We start from the raw sequence: 16,728 nt of genomic DNA on the forward strand, positions 1-16,728 counted from the left end.
AACTGACACCTAAAATGAACCGTCACCATCACCAAGGCCTGTCATTTGCACTTCATTAGTACTTATTAAATCCTCATATATGTACATCTTTGGATTGGTCCCTTCCACTGGTGTGGGCAATACCAAATAAAGAGAATAAATTATTAGCATCTCTACAAAGCCCTTGAAAAATCAGGTTAGATTTATCGGTCTTTATGCCATTCTGCATAGAATCTGCTCTCCAGCCATACTGAAGTAGCCAGCTTAGAAGAGCTCATGCTTCCTCACTGCTGTGTTGAAGCATAAAGGTATGTCTTCAACCCCCTTGGCTGACTGCATACCAGGAAGAAGCAATGATGAGCAATAGAAGACTGACCCCCCCCACCAGGCACACCTAGCAGACAATTGGAAAATTGTGGTTCAGCTGAGTCATATTCATGTCCCTTCACTGAGGTTTATTGACAGCAAAAATTTAGGTCCTCTGGATGTTCATTTAAATTGATCAGACAATATCTAGTTTTGTGAATTGCAGAGATTCTGGTAGGTTAGTTAATCATTACAGGAAATATACTCATGTTGTTTTATTCTACTAAGATTCTGGGCATAATTTTTAGATGCAAAAATCATTTGGTAGGGTGCTGCCATAAATAACTACAAAAAAGTATTTTTGTGCCAATTTTTCTTATCTTGGCCTGTGTCTCACTGTGGTAGATAAAATGTGTGGAGGAAACAGGAGCTGAGAGTGAGGAAGGAATTTGTGAAAATATGAGTAGTTCTATTATGCCAGAAATAGGACCTGCACATAAAAGGTTAAACGAGCTGATTTTGTTGTGGAGGAAACTACAACTGGGTGTTGTGACGGAAAAGTGCAATACCTTTCCTCACACATCATAAGGGTGGCCCCCAACACTCCTGTGGAACAGCTTAACAAGAGAAAAAAATAACAAATATATTTAACTAAAGTTTTACACTACACAGAGCCTTCAGAAATGAAGACCCAATGACTCAGGAAAACTCTATTTTTTATGCTCAGGTTTGAGGAAGAATGGACAGTCATTTGGACATGATTGGAAAAAAGAATATGATGTAATGGTAATAGATTGAATGAGAGCCCCAGCAAGCCCTTTGTTTGAATTCTTTTTGCTTCTCTGTATATTATACCTTTCTTCCTCTGGAGGTACCGGGCAGGACCCCTTTAGTATGAGGGTCTCTAAGAAGAAGGGAGGGGATGATGTTTTGTAAGGATGGCCTTGGGCCTTAGCCTAAGCAACTCCATTATAAAACTTCTTCTTAAAAAAAACCCTGCAGTCTCACCAGGCAAGTCACCAAGCCCTCCAACATGTCAATCAGGCATAGCCTGATAAAAGCAAGTCACTTTCCACAACCCTGGTAAGATGATGAAGTCACATGTCATTTGTTCTAAACTTGATAAGAGTCAGAAGTATGATATCAGGGCAGAAATCACCAGACCATATGTCCTCTCTAAGAATGAATGATGTCACTAAGAAGCCTGGTAACAGCTGATAGGGACACAAAGGGTGAGCAGAAGCTCCTAAAATTTAATATAAATATTGGAGCAAATGAACAGATGTTCAGCCAGTGGACACTGATGCACACAAGCCTAAGGTCTAGACTGACATCCCAACTCTTCTCATCTGCGTGATCCTCTGTGTCGTCCTCACTGCTCTCAAACTCTACAGCAGCCTCTTGACTTTGGTGAGAAAAGGACTTCTCATTATGACCATCTCCTCAGCTAACTGTCAATTCCACCCCAGGAGAAGCCTCTGTTGGTTTCTGACCTGATCACCATGGTCTGAGTGAGTGTGCATCTGCTGGACTTGAGACCAAAGACTTAAGACTTTGAAATCTAGCACTTAATGCTAGCATGCAGAGGAAATGACATGATTAAGTGTGTTTGCAGTGCTGAGTTAACTTAGAATGGTTTGCTTTGAATGGTTTGATTGCTTTGAATGGTTTGATTATGTTTGTTGCAATGCCCAGCATTAAGAATTGTCATTCCTTGATTAAGAACCTATAGAATAAAATTGTATTAAGTGATTTGAGTGAATAAAACATTGAAAAGAGTAGCAGTGCCTGGACACTCTTTATTTCTCCCCTCGACTGCAGGTGTCGCACTTTGCCCATTGCGACACCTTTCTAGGTTTTATGGCAGACTTTGAAGGAGAGTAGTTCTAGCTTTTATGATGCACCTTCAAGAAGGGGAATTCTGGTTTCTATGACTCACTTTGCTTTGGGGAAAAAATAGGGTCTGGAGGCAGATGGATGAGAGGTCAGAAAGACCTTACTTCTGAGGCCTTTCCAATTCCTTCTGACTGAAGTAATCAGCACACCAAAGCAGCCAAAGTGCTTTTTTAAAAAAAATAGTTTTATTTTTTAGTTGTTGATAGACCTTTATTTATATGTGGTGCTGAGAATCAAACTCAGTGCCTCACACACATGCCAGGCAAGTGCACTATCGCTGAGCCCCAGCCCCAGCCTCCAAAGTGCTATACTTTGAGGTATTGCTTTCTGAACTCCAACATAAGCAACACAAAATTTATGAATACTTTGCTGTATGCTCAGATTTCTTAATCTGCCTTGGCCACAGCTGTGTGATGGGAAAAACCAGCAAATGCTTCATTGACATCTAACATATAGAAAGTCAAATAATTTATGGACATAAACAGACTTGAAAATTTCAGGAAACTTTTATAAAATAAATACAATTCAGCACAGGTGACATTTTTCATAATTTTTTTTTGTTTAAAATAGTAGGTTCAGGAAAAGCCAAAATTATCACAGAGAATTGTTTATATTAAAAACAAGCTAATGGGTGTCGACCTACTTTGTATATAAACAGAGATATGAAAAATTATGCTCTATGTGTGTAATAAGAATTGTAATGCATTCCACTGTCGTGTATTTAAAAAAATAAAATCAATTAAAAAAACAAACAAGCTAAGAGTCATTTTAATTGTTACCGGAAAAAAAGAAAACAAAACAATAACAACAACAACAAAAGAAAAACAAAACCCCAAAACAAAAATAACAAAACACAAAACCTGGAGGATATTCATCTTGTCAATGTTTCTTTGGAAACTCCCTCCCTATGCTGCTTCAAAAGAGACAGAACAAAGGTAAATAGCGTCTGTTAACCAAAAAATCTTGCTAATCAGCGACTTCAGACCTACTAATTGGTGACAAGAACACAGCTCTTAAGACTCTAAGTGTCCTGGGTTCATTCATCCCTCTGAGCTGGAGTCTTGCGAGAAAGAAATAGTGCATTTGGTCTAATACCTTGGTTCTGGAACTTATGATTGCAATTGGGGTTTGGGCTCGACCTTGGGTAAAACATGGGGACAGTTATGAGCCTCAGTTTCTCTGTCTATCCAAGAAGGATAATAGTGTGAACTGTTATAGGGATTAACTGAGATTATACAAAGGGGGAACTCTGCCTGACGTATAGTAAGCGCTCAACGTCTGTGGCTTATTACTACGTCGAGTTTCCTTCAGCGCTTCCCTGGGCCTGTCTTTCCAAATTTGAGTATAATAAATATAAAAGGCATCCCAACGCGGGGCAGGGGGCCACGTGATCGCTCCACGCAAGCCACTTGTAGGGGCCTACAGAGAGTTAGCCAGGAGGCTGGAGCCGGGACGGCGAGCGCGCCGCGGCCCGCGCGATTTCCCGCGTCCCCGGCGGCGGGCGGGCTCGGGGGCGCCCGGGCCGCGGCGGCGGCGGCAGCGCGAGCGGCGCCTCGGGGCCGGTGAATCATCCCGGCAGACACCGAGAGCCGCGGCAGCAGAGAGCAGCGCTGAAAAATGGCTGAAGCGGCCACGGGCTTTCTAGAGCAGCTCAAGTCCTGCATGGTTTGGTCCTGGACTTATCTGTGCACCGTGTGGTTCTTCATCGTGCTCTTCCTGGTCTACATCCTGCGGGTGCCCTTGAAAATCAACGACAACTTGAGCACAGGTAAGGCCGGGACAGCGGGGCCCGCGCTCGCCCCTCCCCCGCCCGGGAAAGTTAGTGCAACTCGCGCGGGGCCGCGGCCGGCGGGGGCGGGCGGCCGGGCGCGCGCTCGGGGCCGCGCCGGGGCCCGCGCACCGGACGCCGGCGGCCGCCCGCCCGGGACGCGGCGCCTCAGGTGGCGGCCGGCGGCCTTCCGGGGCCCGCGGGAGGCGGAGGAGGAGTGACGCCGCCTGGCGGGCCCGGCCGGCCACGACGGCACCGCGGCCCGGTCCGACCTCCGGCCGCGATCTCCTGGCGGGTTGGCTGGACACCCGGGAGGACGGACGTCGGGAGCGAGGGACTTCCCGGGACGGCTTCCCGTCTGGCGGCTGCGTCCGAACCGCGGGGCCTCAGTGTCAGACCGAGGCGGGCGCTGAACGTCAGAAGCTCGGTCCTGTCCGGCTGGAGTGGGCCGACCGCTGCCCGGTGGGGAGCGGGCCTCCGGGACGCGCCCGCCGCGAGCGGAGCCCCGCAGAGTAGTTGCTCTGATGTAGGCAGGGCGAGGGATTCCCGCAGGTGTTCACAGGAGCTCCGATGACGTGTCAAGTCACCAAACGGAATGTGGAAGGGACACCAGGTGGGACAGGAGATCTGGAATTTCCGATGGTCCCAGTTGAGGTTTTAAAAGATCGCCACTGGTCTCTCCCCCAAAGCTCCACTGGCTAACCCGGTGCTTCCCGCGTGTCTCGTGGCCACGGTCTTCAGTGCAGAAGCAACTAGGACAGTGCTAACAAACTTGGAGCTGAATCGATAGACAGCCACTACAGACAAGACTATGCCAACAGTAACACTCCAGAGACAATGCAGAAACAAAGTATTTCAAAGGAAGTGTTACAATCCTTGAAATGTGAAAATAATCGTGGATTCAAGATAGATGGGCGTTTCTTAAAACAACAGCCACCACCCTTTAATTTCCCAGGGGAAATTCCTGTAGTTCTGAATTATGTATGGACATAGATAAGTATTAACACCTGTATCTCCCAGCGAGTGATTTACATACTCTGGAAGTCTAGGTCTGGAAATTCATCTTCTTGTGTATGGCTCCTTTGAGAAAACACTTTTTAAACACTTGCAACAATGCATCCAGTTAGGACTTGTTCATTTAAGATACTAACCTTCAGCATCTTGATTAAGTTGAACTCTTTCCTGTTTACATTTGTTTCATACTGTCCCTTGGATTGTATCCCTCAGAGGATACTATCTGTAGGATTCTGTACCCAAGAATCCTCTTCCTATTTACATAGATACTGCTTAGCCCACTGGATCCAGTCATTCTAGAGACCCTGGCTTTCTGATTTTTCATTCTTTAGGGTGGCTACTTGTCATATAATATTGTCTTCCTTGCTTCAGGCAAATATATCACTTTCAAGCCCCAAATAACTTTTAAGAAGTTATTTGAGTAGATATATCATGCATTTATTGGTAAATGCATTGAATTTTTTTCTTCCTGAAAATTAATTGTAAAAAGTTTTAAATGTGAATTTTTCTCACGAATACACATTCAAATTTTAAAATTTTGCTTAAATTAAGTTAAATTATCATCTGTGCATGTATGTGCGGATGAGCCCACAAGTGCCACATGCCAGTTTTATACAGAAAAACCAATAAGCAAAATATTTACTGAGAAAGGGTGCAGTTTTTAAAGAAGAAAATTGTTGCATTTTATTCCAGCAATATTAAATCTAGCATTTCTCACTGATACTTTGTCAGTTTGGGTAGGAGCAATTCTTATCTAGGTATATAAGAGGTAGAGACACTTTGAAGATGGACAGGCCATTGGGCAAGACAAATAATAGAGTGAGCCTGGGTCTCTTTCCCAGTGATGCCCGACTTCTGTTTCCTGTGTGGTTTCTTGCACATTTTCGTCATAAATGAAGATAAAAGGAGAAGCACACAGAGAACACTCACCTCTCTGATATTTCTATGACAATATAAAGGAAGAAGGAGACTTTGTATTGAGAATGTAAAATTAAGACTAAACCATTTCAGAAAAGATTAGGTTTTTCAAAAGTCAGTGACAGATATTGGAGGCCTTTTTCTTCCCTTTTATTTTATTTACTTTTTATATTTTTGGTATGGGGGATTTATCCCAGGGGCACTTCACTACTAAGCTACATCCTAAGCCCTTTTTATTATTTTATTTTGAGACATGGCCTTGCTAAATTGCTGGGGCTGGCCTTGAATTTGTAATCCTCCTACCTTAGCTTCCTGAGTTGCTGGGATTGTAGGCATGCATCACCATGCCCAGTTTTTTCCCTTTTAAATTAAAGTGAGAAGCTGGAAGTTAGAAAAACTGCCAAAAGTTTGCTGTCAACTTAATTTCTTCTTTCTCTTGCTAGTTTCCCTTCTGTTTAGGAACAAGTTTCTGAAAGTTCTTGAGCAGGAAGGCTCAGAGAAGAACTCACTAGCTAGCTCCTCCTCTAGGTGAGGTAGAGACTGTCTTCCTCTGGTCAAACTTCACTCTGCAGGGAGATCTCAATGGGTCTGACAGGATTAATTTTGCTCTTTAGCATTGTGGTCCTTGTTCTTCCTATGATGAAGGCAAGTATGTTCTTGGAAAGGCTGTGAATCTAGAACTGCTTTTAGGTGATCTGCAGGTGACACAGGCCTCCCACACCATCACAGTGAGGCAGAGCTATGAGATAGGAGCCAGGGCTTCTGTGATGCAGAAACTGCTCTGCACCTGTAGGGGTGGAATCTAGTAAAAATGTTCTGAGTTGTTCTTAGATCAACTTGGTGTGTTCTTCTTAATATCTTGATTATCTATGGCAATTTTTTAAAAAATATTTATTTATTTATTTATAGGTGTAGATAGACACAACACAATGCCTTTATTTTTATGTGGTGCTGAGGATCGAACCCGGGTCCCGCCCGTGCTAGGTGAGCAGTCTACCACTGAACCACAATCCCAGCCCCAATCTATGGCAATTTTAATATTTTTAACTTTATATGACTGTTTTGTAGCAATTGTGCTTAACTTTAAATTGAAAAAAAATAATTCTCGAATGCCTCCTATGCATAGGAACTGTGGCTGGTACTATGATGAGAAGGATGTTTGTAAAACTCAGGCTAAAAATAAGGAGTTTATAACATGAGTACAAGTTTCCATAATGTAAGGTGGAGGAGGACAACCCAGTGGAAATTTCCCTGGAACTGAACCGGGAAGGGTGAGAGAATTCTAGTACTGAATCTGAGATAGAGATGGATGAACTTTCTCCAAAGACACAAAGATGTGAAAATGAAGTTCAGATCCAGAGAACCATGAATTGTGAAATTTCATTTAAAACAATAAAGGGAAAGGACCTTAGTGAACAAGCATACCTGTTTTTAGCTCACATGTAGTTTTCTAAGTAAAAAATATTTAAGTGGTTCTTTTTAAGGTGTAGTTTAGTTTCATTATACTACTTCCCTGCTCTTACCACTGGGTTTGCTTGATCTTCACTGCTGAGCCAAAACTATTTAGAGTAGGAATACAGTTCCAAGAATTTCATAGTATTCTGTTAGGTCACACACAGAAAACTTTGCAAAGGCAACCATATCTTATGAAAAATGAATTATAAAAAGAAAGGAGAAAATAAACATATTAGGAGTAGCTCTACACTGATTAGCTTTGATAATTGATTTTTGATGCTCAGCCTTTAAGTTGGATAGGAGAGTGTTAATATAATTTTATGATTTACTACTGAAAATAGAATGAACTTTTAACCTAATTAAAAAAAAACCCTTAGTTGTATTACTTGTAAGATTTCAAGTGAATTAATATCATAAGACAATGCTTTTCTAGAAAGCAGAAAATTAATTATAGATTAGGGTAGTCATGAAGTTATTATTCAGAAAAATGATAGATTTATCTTAAAAAATAGCATAACTTTATTCTTTGATGTTGATGGCACTTTCTCTTATAACCTATGTTCTAAGGTTTTAGAGTTGTATTTAAAACACTTTGCATGACACACTGTTTCTTAAAAATATTCACTTTTGCCATTTTTCACCAAGCAGTTTAAATGATTTTTCAATTTTGTTTCTAGAAATTTCAAAGATATTTGAAATTCTATGTCATTTCTTTTGGGAAACAAATGCATGATATAATATCTTGGCTTAGGCTAAAAGTTGTTTATATTATAAAATATGTTTGCATTTTAAATTAAGATGATAAATACAGAAGCAATTCTCCTGCATTGTTGAATCATATTAGCTACAGCTCAGTTTTGTTTCCCTGTTGAAAATGATTGTATTATTATTATTATTATTATTATTTTTATTATTATTATTGGTACCGGGCTCTGAATCCAGGGGCACTCAACCACTGAGCCACACCCCCAGCCCTGTTTTGTATTTTATTTAGAGATAGGATCTCACTGAGTTGCTTAGTGCCTCATTTGCTGAGGCTTGCTTTGAACTCACGATCCTCCTGCCTTAACTTCCCAAGCACTGGAATTATAGGTGTGTGCCACTGCATCTGCCAATAATAGGTCTTTATCATTCACTGGATGAATAAATCTCTCAAGTTATAATATGCAAAGTGATTTGGGATTGGAACACCAGAATTGATCAAACATATTACTGGGCATATGCTCCAACTAAATTGTCACTTTTAATTGAGGTCAGAGGCTCAATTCTATGGTGGGTCATATATATCTCATTCATGGTGGTCCAGTTTGTGGACACAGAAAAGGACAATTTTCTGATTAATGTCAGTTTTGAGTTTACAATGTATTTCATATACCTTAGTTGCCTTTACTTACTGTTGGAGTATTTCGTTTAGTCATTAATGAAGCAATCTGTATGATGTCTTTTTCTCAGCTTCCCAGTTTATGTATCTATTTAAAATGAAACTTTATATTCCTAAAGATTTTTTTTTACTCCAAGATTTCATGTTGGTGTCTTGGGATGAATTCCATTGAGTACAGGTATAGTAGCAATCAAATACATGGACTATATATGTATTTTTTCTCCCAGTTTTGACTCTAATTATTGAATAAAATTCCACATTTTATGTGGCTTCCTTAAATGGCTTTCCATTGCACAGAAAATAAAATATAGATATATTACCCTGGCTTACAAAGTGTAATGATCATCCTACTCTTTGAATCTAAACTTCTCTTTTCTCCGATCATGATATCCCATACCAGCTGGGATTCCTTTTTTAACATCCCTAGCTTGTTCCTGACTTTGCACCAGCTGTACCCTCTACCCAGAAGGCTTTTCCAATTGATTTGGAATGGCAGTCTACTTGCCATTCACATCTCTGCTCAAATTCGTTTCTTTAGAGACTTTCCCTACTAACCCTACCTAAAATGGCCATTATGTCACTGACATCTCACCAGGTTTGAATTTTCTGTATAGCACCAAACACTGTTAAAAGTAATTCTGGCTTATTTGTTAATTTTGCATTGTCTCCATGTCCTTGTAAACTCCATGAGAGTAGGTCTTGTCTTTCTTAGGATCTAGAAAAGAGTGTATTTTGGCTTAACACATGCTGAGTTTGTAATCATTAAATGAATGAAAATTATGCCAGTTGGTTGTGGTGACTCAGCAGTGGAACTGTCCTTTAGAAATGATTTGGAAATTTACCATGTAGTAATTTCTTATGAAGTCAAGAATTGTGTTTACTGAGTAAAATTATGCATGTTTACTCATGTTTCAGAATATTAATACATTTGATGTGTTCTTTGGGGAAGAATTTAAGAAAAGATATTCTTCTGGTCCATATTATAAATTTAATATAAAGAATGTTGAAAATTACTGGCTTTGGGAGCCAATTTGTGTGACACACCTTGTACTTTCTACCAATGCAAGAAAAAAAAATTGCCTATGTGGAGAAGAGGGAGTAGAAGAAATATTTAGTTGGGAAATTTTTTCAGAACAATATTGGCAGGCACAATGAAACATAACTTACAGAAACATAATGTGGCTAGAAATAATTTAGCACCATTTTAAGTTCATGGATTTGCCTGTCCCCTCTCCTAACTTTAGCACTCATTTCTAAGGTTATAAGAGAAGCTAGAGTAAAAATAGTTTTTGATATTATATAAATTTGCTTTATAGCCAGTTTTACTGAAATATTTCTTTACAAAATATTTTTTTGTCTATTAAGAAAAATAAACTATAGCTCTATTACTACTGTCAGTTATTATTTGGATACACAATCTCATGTCAGTTATATTCTTCCAAGTTTCTGTACTTGTTTTCCATGTTGAACATTTAGTGTCTTCTAATATGTTGTCTTGTTTGCTGATGTCTCCAAATGTATTTTGTTTCCTTAGAACAAGGACTGTACATAGAAGTCACATCTTAGAAACAAGTTTGGGGTTGGGGATGTGGCCTGACATGCATGAGGTCCTCGGTTCAATCTCTAGTACCACCACCAAAATAAAATTAAAAATAAATAAATAAATAAACAAACAAATAAATAAATTGAGTGTAAACTGTTGATTGGAACTAGGGAGGGATGAGGAATTAACCTTTATGAGTCAGGCACTGTGCTGCCTGCTTTATCATTGATCCATAGACTCCTTGGAATTGCTCACAAAAGTCTGTTAATATCCTTAATATAGCTGATATTCTTTTTTGTATGTGTGGAATAAAAATTGTTCAAAACAAAATGAGGGGCTGGGGTTGTGGTTCAGTGGTAGAGTGCTCACCTAGCATATGAGAGGCCCTGGATTCAATCCTCAGCATCACATAAACAAATAAAGTAAAAAAAAAAAAAATTGTTTAACTCCACCTGCAAAAAAAATGAGTACTGTTATAATACTAGTTATCCTAACAATACAAGTAAACACATTAAAAGTATTTCAGTAGGGTGGGGGGAAGTATTTCAGTGCGAAAGCAGCTTAATTTATAAATGAGGATGAGAACTTGGTGGAGACTTTTACAGTACCTTTAGAAGGGAAGATTTCCTCAGTATACTCTAAAGAGCTAGAGAGCAAGGATTGTAACTTTCTCATCTTTGTATTTCTATCAAATGTTGTTGCCTAGTGGCAATACATGACAAGATGGCACACAGCTCAGACTGGACGTACCCAAGGCTTTCCAAGATAGATGGCACTAGTGGTCCATTACTTGTTTCACTTCACCACCTAAGTTTCTCCTTCCTCTTAGTTCACAGGGATATTGTTAATACTCAGCACTATTATCATTTGTTTGACAACTAAAACTCAAGATGATTCTCCTGAGGTAATTGGGCAAATGTTCAATAATAAGGGAGAAAAAGAAAGAGCTGTGTTCAGAAGAGGTGATTGCCAGAGAAGCAACTAATGGAGAAAACACTAAGGGGATGAAGGGATGGTGTGGTGTAAACATGACTGGAGAGATGGGTCACAGTAGCTCAGTGGTTGCCCAGATGTGGGTCTAAAATGGAATTGACAGTGTGCAAATGCGCAAATACCACAACTTAAACAGCCATAAGCACATGCTTAGGCATCATTTGAATGTATGTTGCCTTCCAGCTTGGTGAGAGAATTGGTCTTTTGATTAGAATGTAGCTTCATAGAAGATGGTTAAATGATTGAGAAAGTGCTTTGGAGACTGCAAAATGCTATATAAATCCAAGGCACTCTGGTAGCTTATTTCTCTAAACTCTTGTATTCTATAGGCTTGCATCTCACAGTGAAATGACAGCTTAAAATAGATAATGGTATCTCTTATGCTGGAAATCTGGATTTCTCAGATTTCAATAATCAGGACAATGGGTTATTGATCGTAACCACACTACTGAATGTCTATTGTACACATCCTTACTGTACTTGAAATGTCATTGTGAAGATGCCTATAATGGGTTTTGCATCTTCCAGAAGAGAGAAAATGTGTAATGAAGTGTTTTTGATGTTACAGTGGAGCAGGACAGTTGCTCATGTGTTCCTCTTACCCATCATTTAAATATAGCAGGCATTCCTGCACTACGTACTGAGCTAAAATAAGAAAGTGAGGAGGCCCAGCTAGTTCCAGCAGTGTTTTGTTAGCCATGGCTGTAGCTAGAGGAATCACTGTGTAATTTTGGTGCAAAATAAGGCAACGTTTATCTGAGGAGTATTTTTGCCCTCTGAATTTTAGGAAACTGGAATTGTGCTAGTTATACTCTTACTCTGTGGAGAACTCTAACTTTGTTTCTGAAGTTGATCTCCAAATCTTGTAAAAGCTCTGGGTAAGTATCCATCTTTTTAGAAGTTTTGAGTAAGCCTGTGCAGAGTTAAAGGACTTTAAAGGAATGTTTAGGTCAGGGAACAAGACATATTTGTTTTGCTATTTAAAAAAAAAAAAGCTTAACAATTTAAAATAGCAGAAACAGTAGAAACACTTTGAAGAATAAAATAGTCTTTAAAAATGAAGTAATTTTTACACATAAGCAGTTTGGGTCTGGAGTTTTGTTCTTTAGAGGTATTTGGTGTGGCTACAAAGTCAGTATTTTATTAGTAAATAGACACAAGAAAAGTTCATACAGTTCCTTCCTTTGGTAAGTCTACTTGTCTTGGGAATAAGAAATTTTACTCCCCTTTCAAAATTCATCTTTCTCATTTATTTGATAGGTGCTGTTTATTGAATATTCCTAATAGAACAAATAAAATAATGCTGTTGGGGTGTTTTGCAATTTATTACACCCACTTGACTCAATTGGTTCTTTTTCTATGATGTTTATTTAGATTTGTAAAGTGTTACATAGTAAGAATTGGTATGACCTGGTTTGCACTTTTCCTGAGGACTGGGGTTGGTGTATGTGTGTGTGTGTGTGTGTGTGTGTGTGTGTGTGTGTGTTTTATTGTATGTGTAGAATTATCCTCATTGATATCTTTTATTTTTAAACAAAACTAAACAAATTATACTTAAGTTCAGGCTCAACTTGACATTATGTTTCAGAGAGAAATTTTTTTCTTACATATGTTGCAGAAATGTTTGTTTGTAATGACTCTTTGAGAAAGGGATGTTTTAAGTTGTACCCTTACATTTGAGATATGAAGTGTAAGAGGCAAAAATGGAATTTTAAACATTAGAAACTAGCTTCTCAATTGTTTTCCCCCTAAACTGGAAGTTATGTATGTATTATTATAAAATAAATCTAAAATGTATCTTTACAAATCTTATGGCAAATCTAATCAATTATAAAGTCACCATCCTAAGAAAAACTTTTTCTTGCTCTTACATTATTTGAACAGATTCTATTTTTAGAGGGAAAGCCCAGACTGGATGACAATATAACATCAATGAAGTTTGAGAAAATATTTGTAGACATTAATTAGTTTGGATTATAAAAGTATTCCTATAAATAGTTGGTTTTTACATTGACCTATTTTTTATTGCTTACTACAGAAAATAATGTAACAATTTCTGTAAGCTTTTAAAGAACAGTTAAAGGATCTATGATTCTTAAAAGTGAGCATTTTTAGTTTTGCCATGTGAATAAATGTGATAGAGAAGAGTAAAGAGATAAAACATGCTGTTTGGACTGGAGATCTATATTCAAAGCTTTCGTGGACTGGTGAGCTGTTAAGACAAAATAAAGATTTATTATTGCTCAGTCCAAAGAGAAAACTTAAATGATGTCTTTAAGTATAGTGATTAGTAGGGGAAAGAAGTTGTGTATCAGTGGTCATAGGCCAGGGCTTTTTCCCTACTATTTCTTGAATATTAAGGGCACCCATGGTTTAGTGCCCAGCTCAATTTCTAGATATAAATATGATTTACATGTAAAATATGGGGGCTCAATGGAAGTATACTTGTTTAGCATGCATGAGGCCCTGCATTTGATGCCTAGCAACTAAAAAAAATTTAAAAAAATTAGAAAAAATAAAAAGCTTTTAGAAGTAAAATATAAAGTCCTTTAAAAGTCTTGTTTGTAGCACCTGCAAAAGGAAAATAATATATAAAATTATATAAACATTATGACAGTACCTTTTTAGTGAATTATGCTTTTTTGGTGGTGGTGGGGACTGGGGATTGAACTCAGGGGCACTCAACCACTGAGCCACATCCCCATCCCTATTTTGTATTTTATTTAGAGACAGGACCTAGTGCCTTGCTTTTGCTGAGGCCGGCTTTGAACTCATGATCTTCCTGCCTCATCCTTCCAAGCTGCTGGGATTCCAGGTGTGCGTCACCATACCTGGGGAATTTTGCTTTTTTGTTGCAGCCATTTATGATTTCTGTAACATGTTTCATTAAAAACATGTGAATACTTTTGATACTTGGCTTTATGGAAATCTCTTTTTAGCATTGATTAGTCAGTCAGAAGATTGAAAATTGCAGGTAAATAGTGTCAGTCCTTTCAAATCAATTTATTTATTGGAAGTTTTAATTAGTTTAGGCAAAGTTCAGATAACCTCATAGGCAGGAAGCCCAATTGTCTATGAAATGATGTTTCCACTTTGCATTAAATGAAAACAGTTCTCTCCTAGTCCTGGCACATTGCTTTCGTCCTTTTCTTAGAGCCCCTGGAGAACAAGTAACTATTGCTTCTTGCAGCAGCATGGTGTGCCTGTGAGTCCTTGTCCTAGATTTGTTACAGAAGGATATAGTAATGTTTTCAAAACATGATCATACAATTCTCAAATCAACAACAATGAATGCATCATATGTTACTTTTATAAATAAGATAGATGTTAGGAAATTAAACCACCTATGGTGGATGGCATAAAGTATTGTAAAATATCAGACGATTCACTTTAAGAATTTCTTTCTTTTTCTTTTTTCACCCACTAATCACAAAGCAACTCAGTCTGGGTTTCTCAGGCTATACTTGCCTAGAGGAGTAGGACTATGAATATGAATACATAATTACAATCCTCCATTCTGGAGGGCCCAAGCAGCACTTGCCTACCCCAATGGTGGTCCCTGATGCTCACCTTCCGTGTAAGTGTTCCAGCTGCACTACTGTCACTTCTGGCTCCTGGTGTTTAGGACCTCTGTCTCCTCTTCCCACTGATTCCTGCTGTTGGGACATGAAAGAATGTCTTCAGGGAGTCTGTATAGTCATTGTCCTGGGGGCAGGCCAGGACTGCAGGCCCAGCTGGTCAAGTCCCATTGGGTCTTTCTGCTAATTATATCCAGATTTTCCACTTTAAAATTATGACCTAGCTGGGCATGGTGGAGCACACCTGTAATCCCAGCAACTCAAGAAGCTGCGGCAGGATTATCACAAATTTGGTATCAGCCTCAGCAATTTAGTGAGGTCTTCAGCAATTTAGTGAGACCCTGTCTCAAAATAAAATATAAAAAGGGCTGTGGATGTGGCTTAGTGGTAAAGCAATACTAGGTTCAATCCACTTACCAAATAAATAAATAAATAAATAAACTTATCTGTAATGAAATTGATGGTGCTCTTACCACATTTTAGCACAAGGTGAGGGCTCATTTATGAGTTTTATGATCTTAATACTAGATACCTTGTTTATACCTGAGGATAATAATAGTAAGCATCTCCTGGAATTGTTATGAAGACTAACTGAGAAAGAGGAGCAAGGCCCCAGTGATCATCTGCTTGCTCAGCACGTTGAAGATATTTAGTTATAGCCCTCTGTTGCTGCTGATTCTGTAATCCCAACTTTGTTCTATGACCCAATCAGCTGTTTCTCTTGAGTTAGTTTCTGGATTGATAGTTTTTAAAAAATGCTTCTGTTCATATATTTGTTGATTGATTGTATATCCTCTTCTGAGATGTGTCTGTTCAAGTCCTTGGCCCATTTGTTGATTGGGTTATTTGTTGTTTTGGTACTTAGTTTATTGAGTTCTTTATATATCCTAGAGATTAGTGCTCTGTCTAATGTGTGAGGGGTAAAAATTTGCTCCCAGAATGTAGGCTGTTTATTCACCTCACAGATTGTTTCTTTGGCTGAGAAGAAACTTTTTAGTTTGACTCCATCCGATTTATTGAATCTTGATTTTAATTCTTGTGCTATAGGAGTCTTATTAAGGAAGTTGGGGCCTAATCCCACATGATGAAGATTAGGGCCTACTTCTTCTATTAAACGCAAAATCTCTGGTGTTCATCATCTATAGCAATTAGAGAAATGCAAATCAAAACTACTTTAAGGGGCTGCGATTATGGCTCAGTGGTAACGCGCTTGCCTAGCATGCGTGAGGCACTGGGTTCGATTCTCAGCACTACATACAAATAAATAAAATAAAGGTTCATCAACAACTAAAAAAAAAAAAAACTACTCTAAGATATCATCTCATTCCAGTCAGAATGGCAGCTATTATGAAGACAAACAACAATAAGTGTTGGTGAGGATGTGAGGAAAAAGATACACTCTAGTGTACATTGCTGGTGGGACTACAAATTGGTGCAGCCAATATGGAAAGCAGTATGGAGATTCCTTGGAAATCTGGGAATGGAACCACCATTTGACCCAGCTACCCTCTCCTTGGTCTATACCCAAAAGACTTAAAAACAGCATACTACAGGGACATAGCCACATCAATGTTTATAGCAACACAATTCACAATAGCTAAACTGTGGAGCCAACCTAGATGCCCTTCAGTGGATGAATGGATTAAAAAAAATGTGGCATATGTACACAATGGAATTTTACTCAGCAATAAAAGAGAATAAAATCATGACATTTGCAGGTAAATGGATGGCGTTGGAGAAGATAATGCTAAGTGAAGTTAGCCAATCCCAAAAAAACAAATGCCGAATGTTTTCTCTGATATAAGGAGGCTGACTCATAATGGGGTAGGGAGGGGGAACATGGGGGGAATAGGTGAATTCTAGATAGGGCAGAGGAGTGGGAGGGAAAGAGAGGGGG

General features: G+C 38.9%; 1 protein-coding gene across 6 annotated transcripts in view; it reads left to right on the forward strand.

Annotated features, from left to right (window-relative positions):
• Positions 1-3,718: 3,718 nt before the first annotated feature.
• Positions 3,719-16,728, forward strand: part of St7 (suppression of tumorigenicity 7) — a 279,048-nt gene continuing 266,038 nt past the window's right edge. Inside the window, exon 1 of one of the 6 annotated variants that reach the window (XM_071612748.1) lies at positions 3,719-3,949. In XM_071612748.1, the coding sequence (XP_071468849.1) occupies positions 3,799-3,949 (151 nt within the window). In that variant the 5' untranslated portion in view covers positions 3,719-3,798. The remainder of the gene's footprint in view (positions 3,950-16,728) is intronic. The other 5 variants (XM_071612752.1, XM_071612731.1, XM_071612729.1 and 2 more) reach the window with 5 other exon arrangements.

The sequence above is a fragment of the Marmota flaviventris genome, chromosome 1 (genome assembly GCF_047511675.1).
Source record: "Marmota flaviventris isolate mMarFla1 chromosome 1, mMarFla1.hap1, whole genome shotgun sequence".
Classification (NCBI taxonomy): Eukaryota; Metazoa; Chordata; class Mammalia; order Rodentia; family Sciuridae; genus Marmota; species Marmota flaviventris.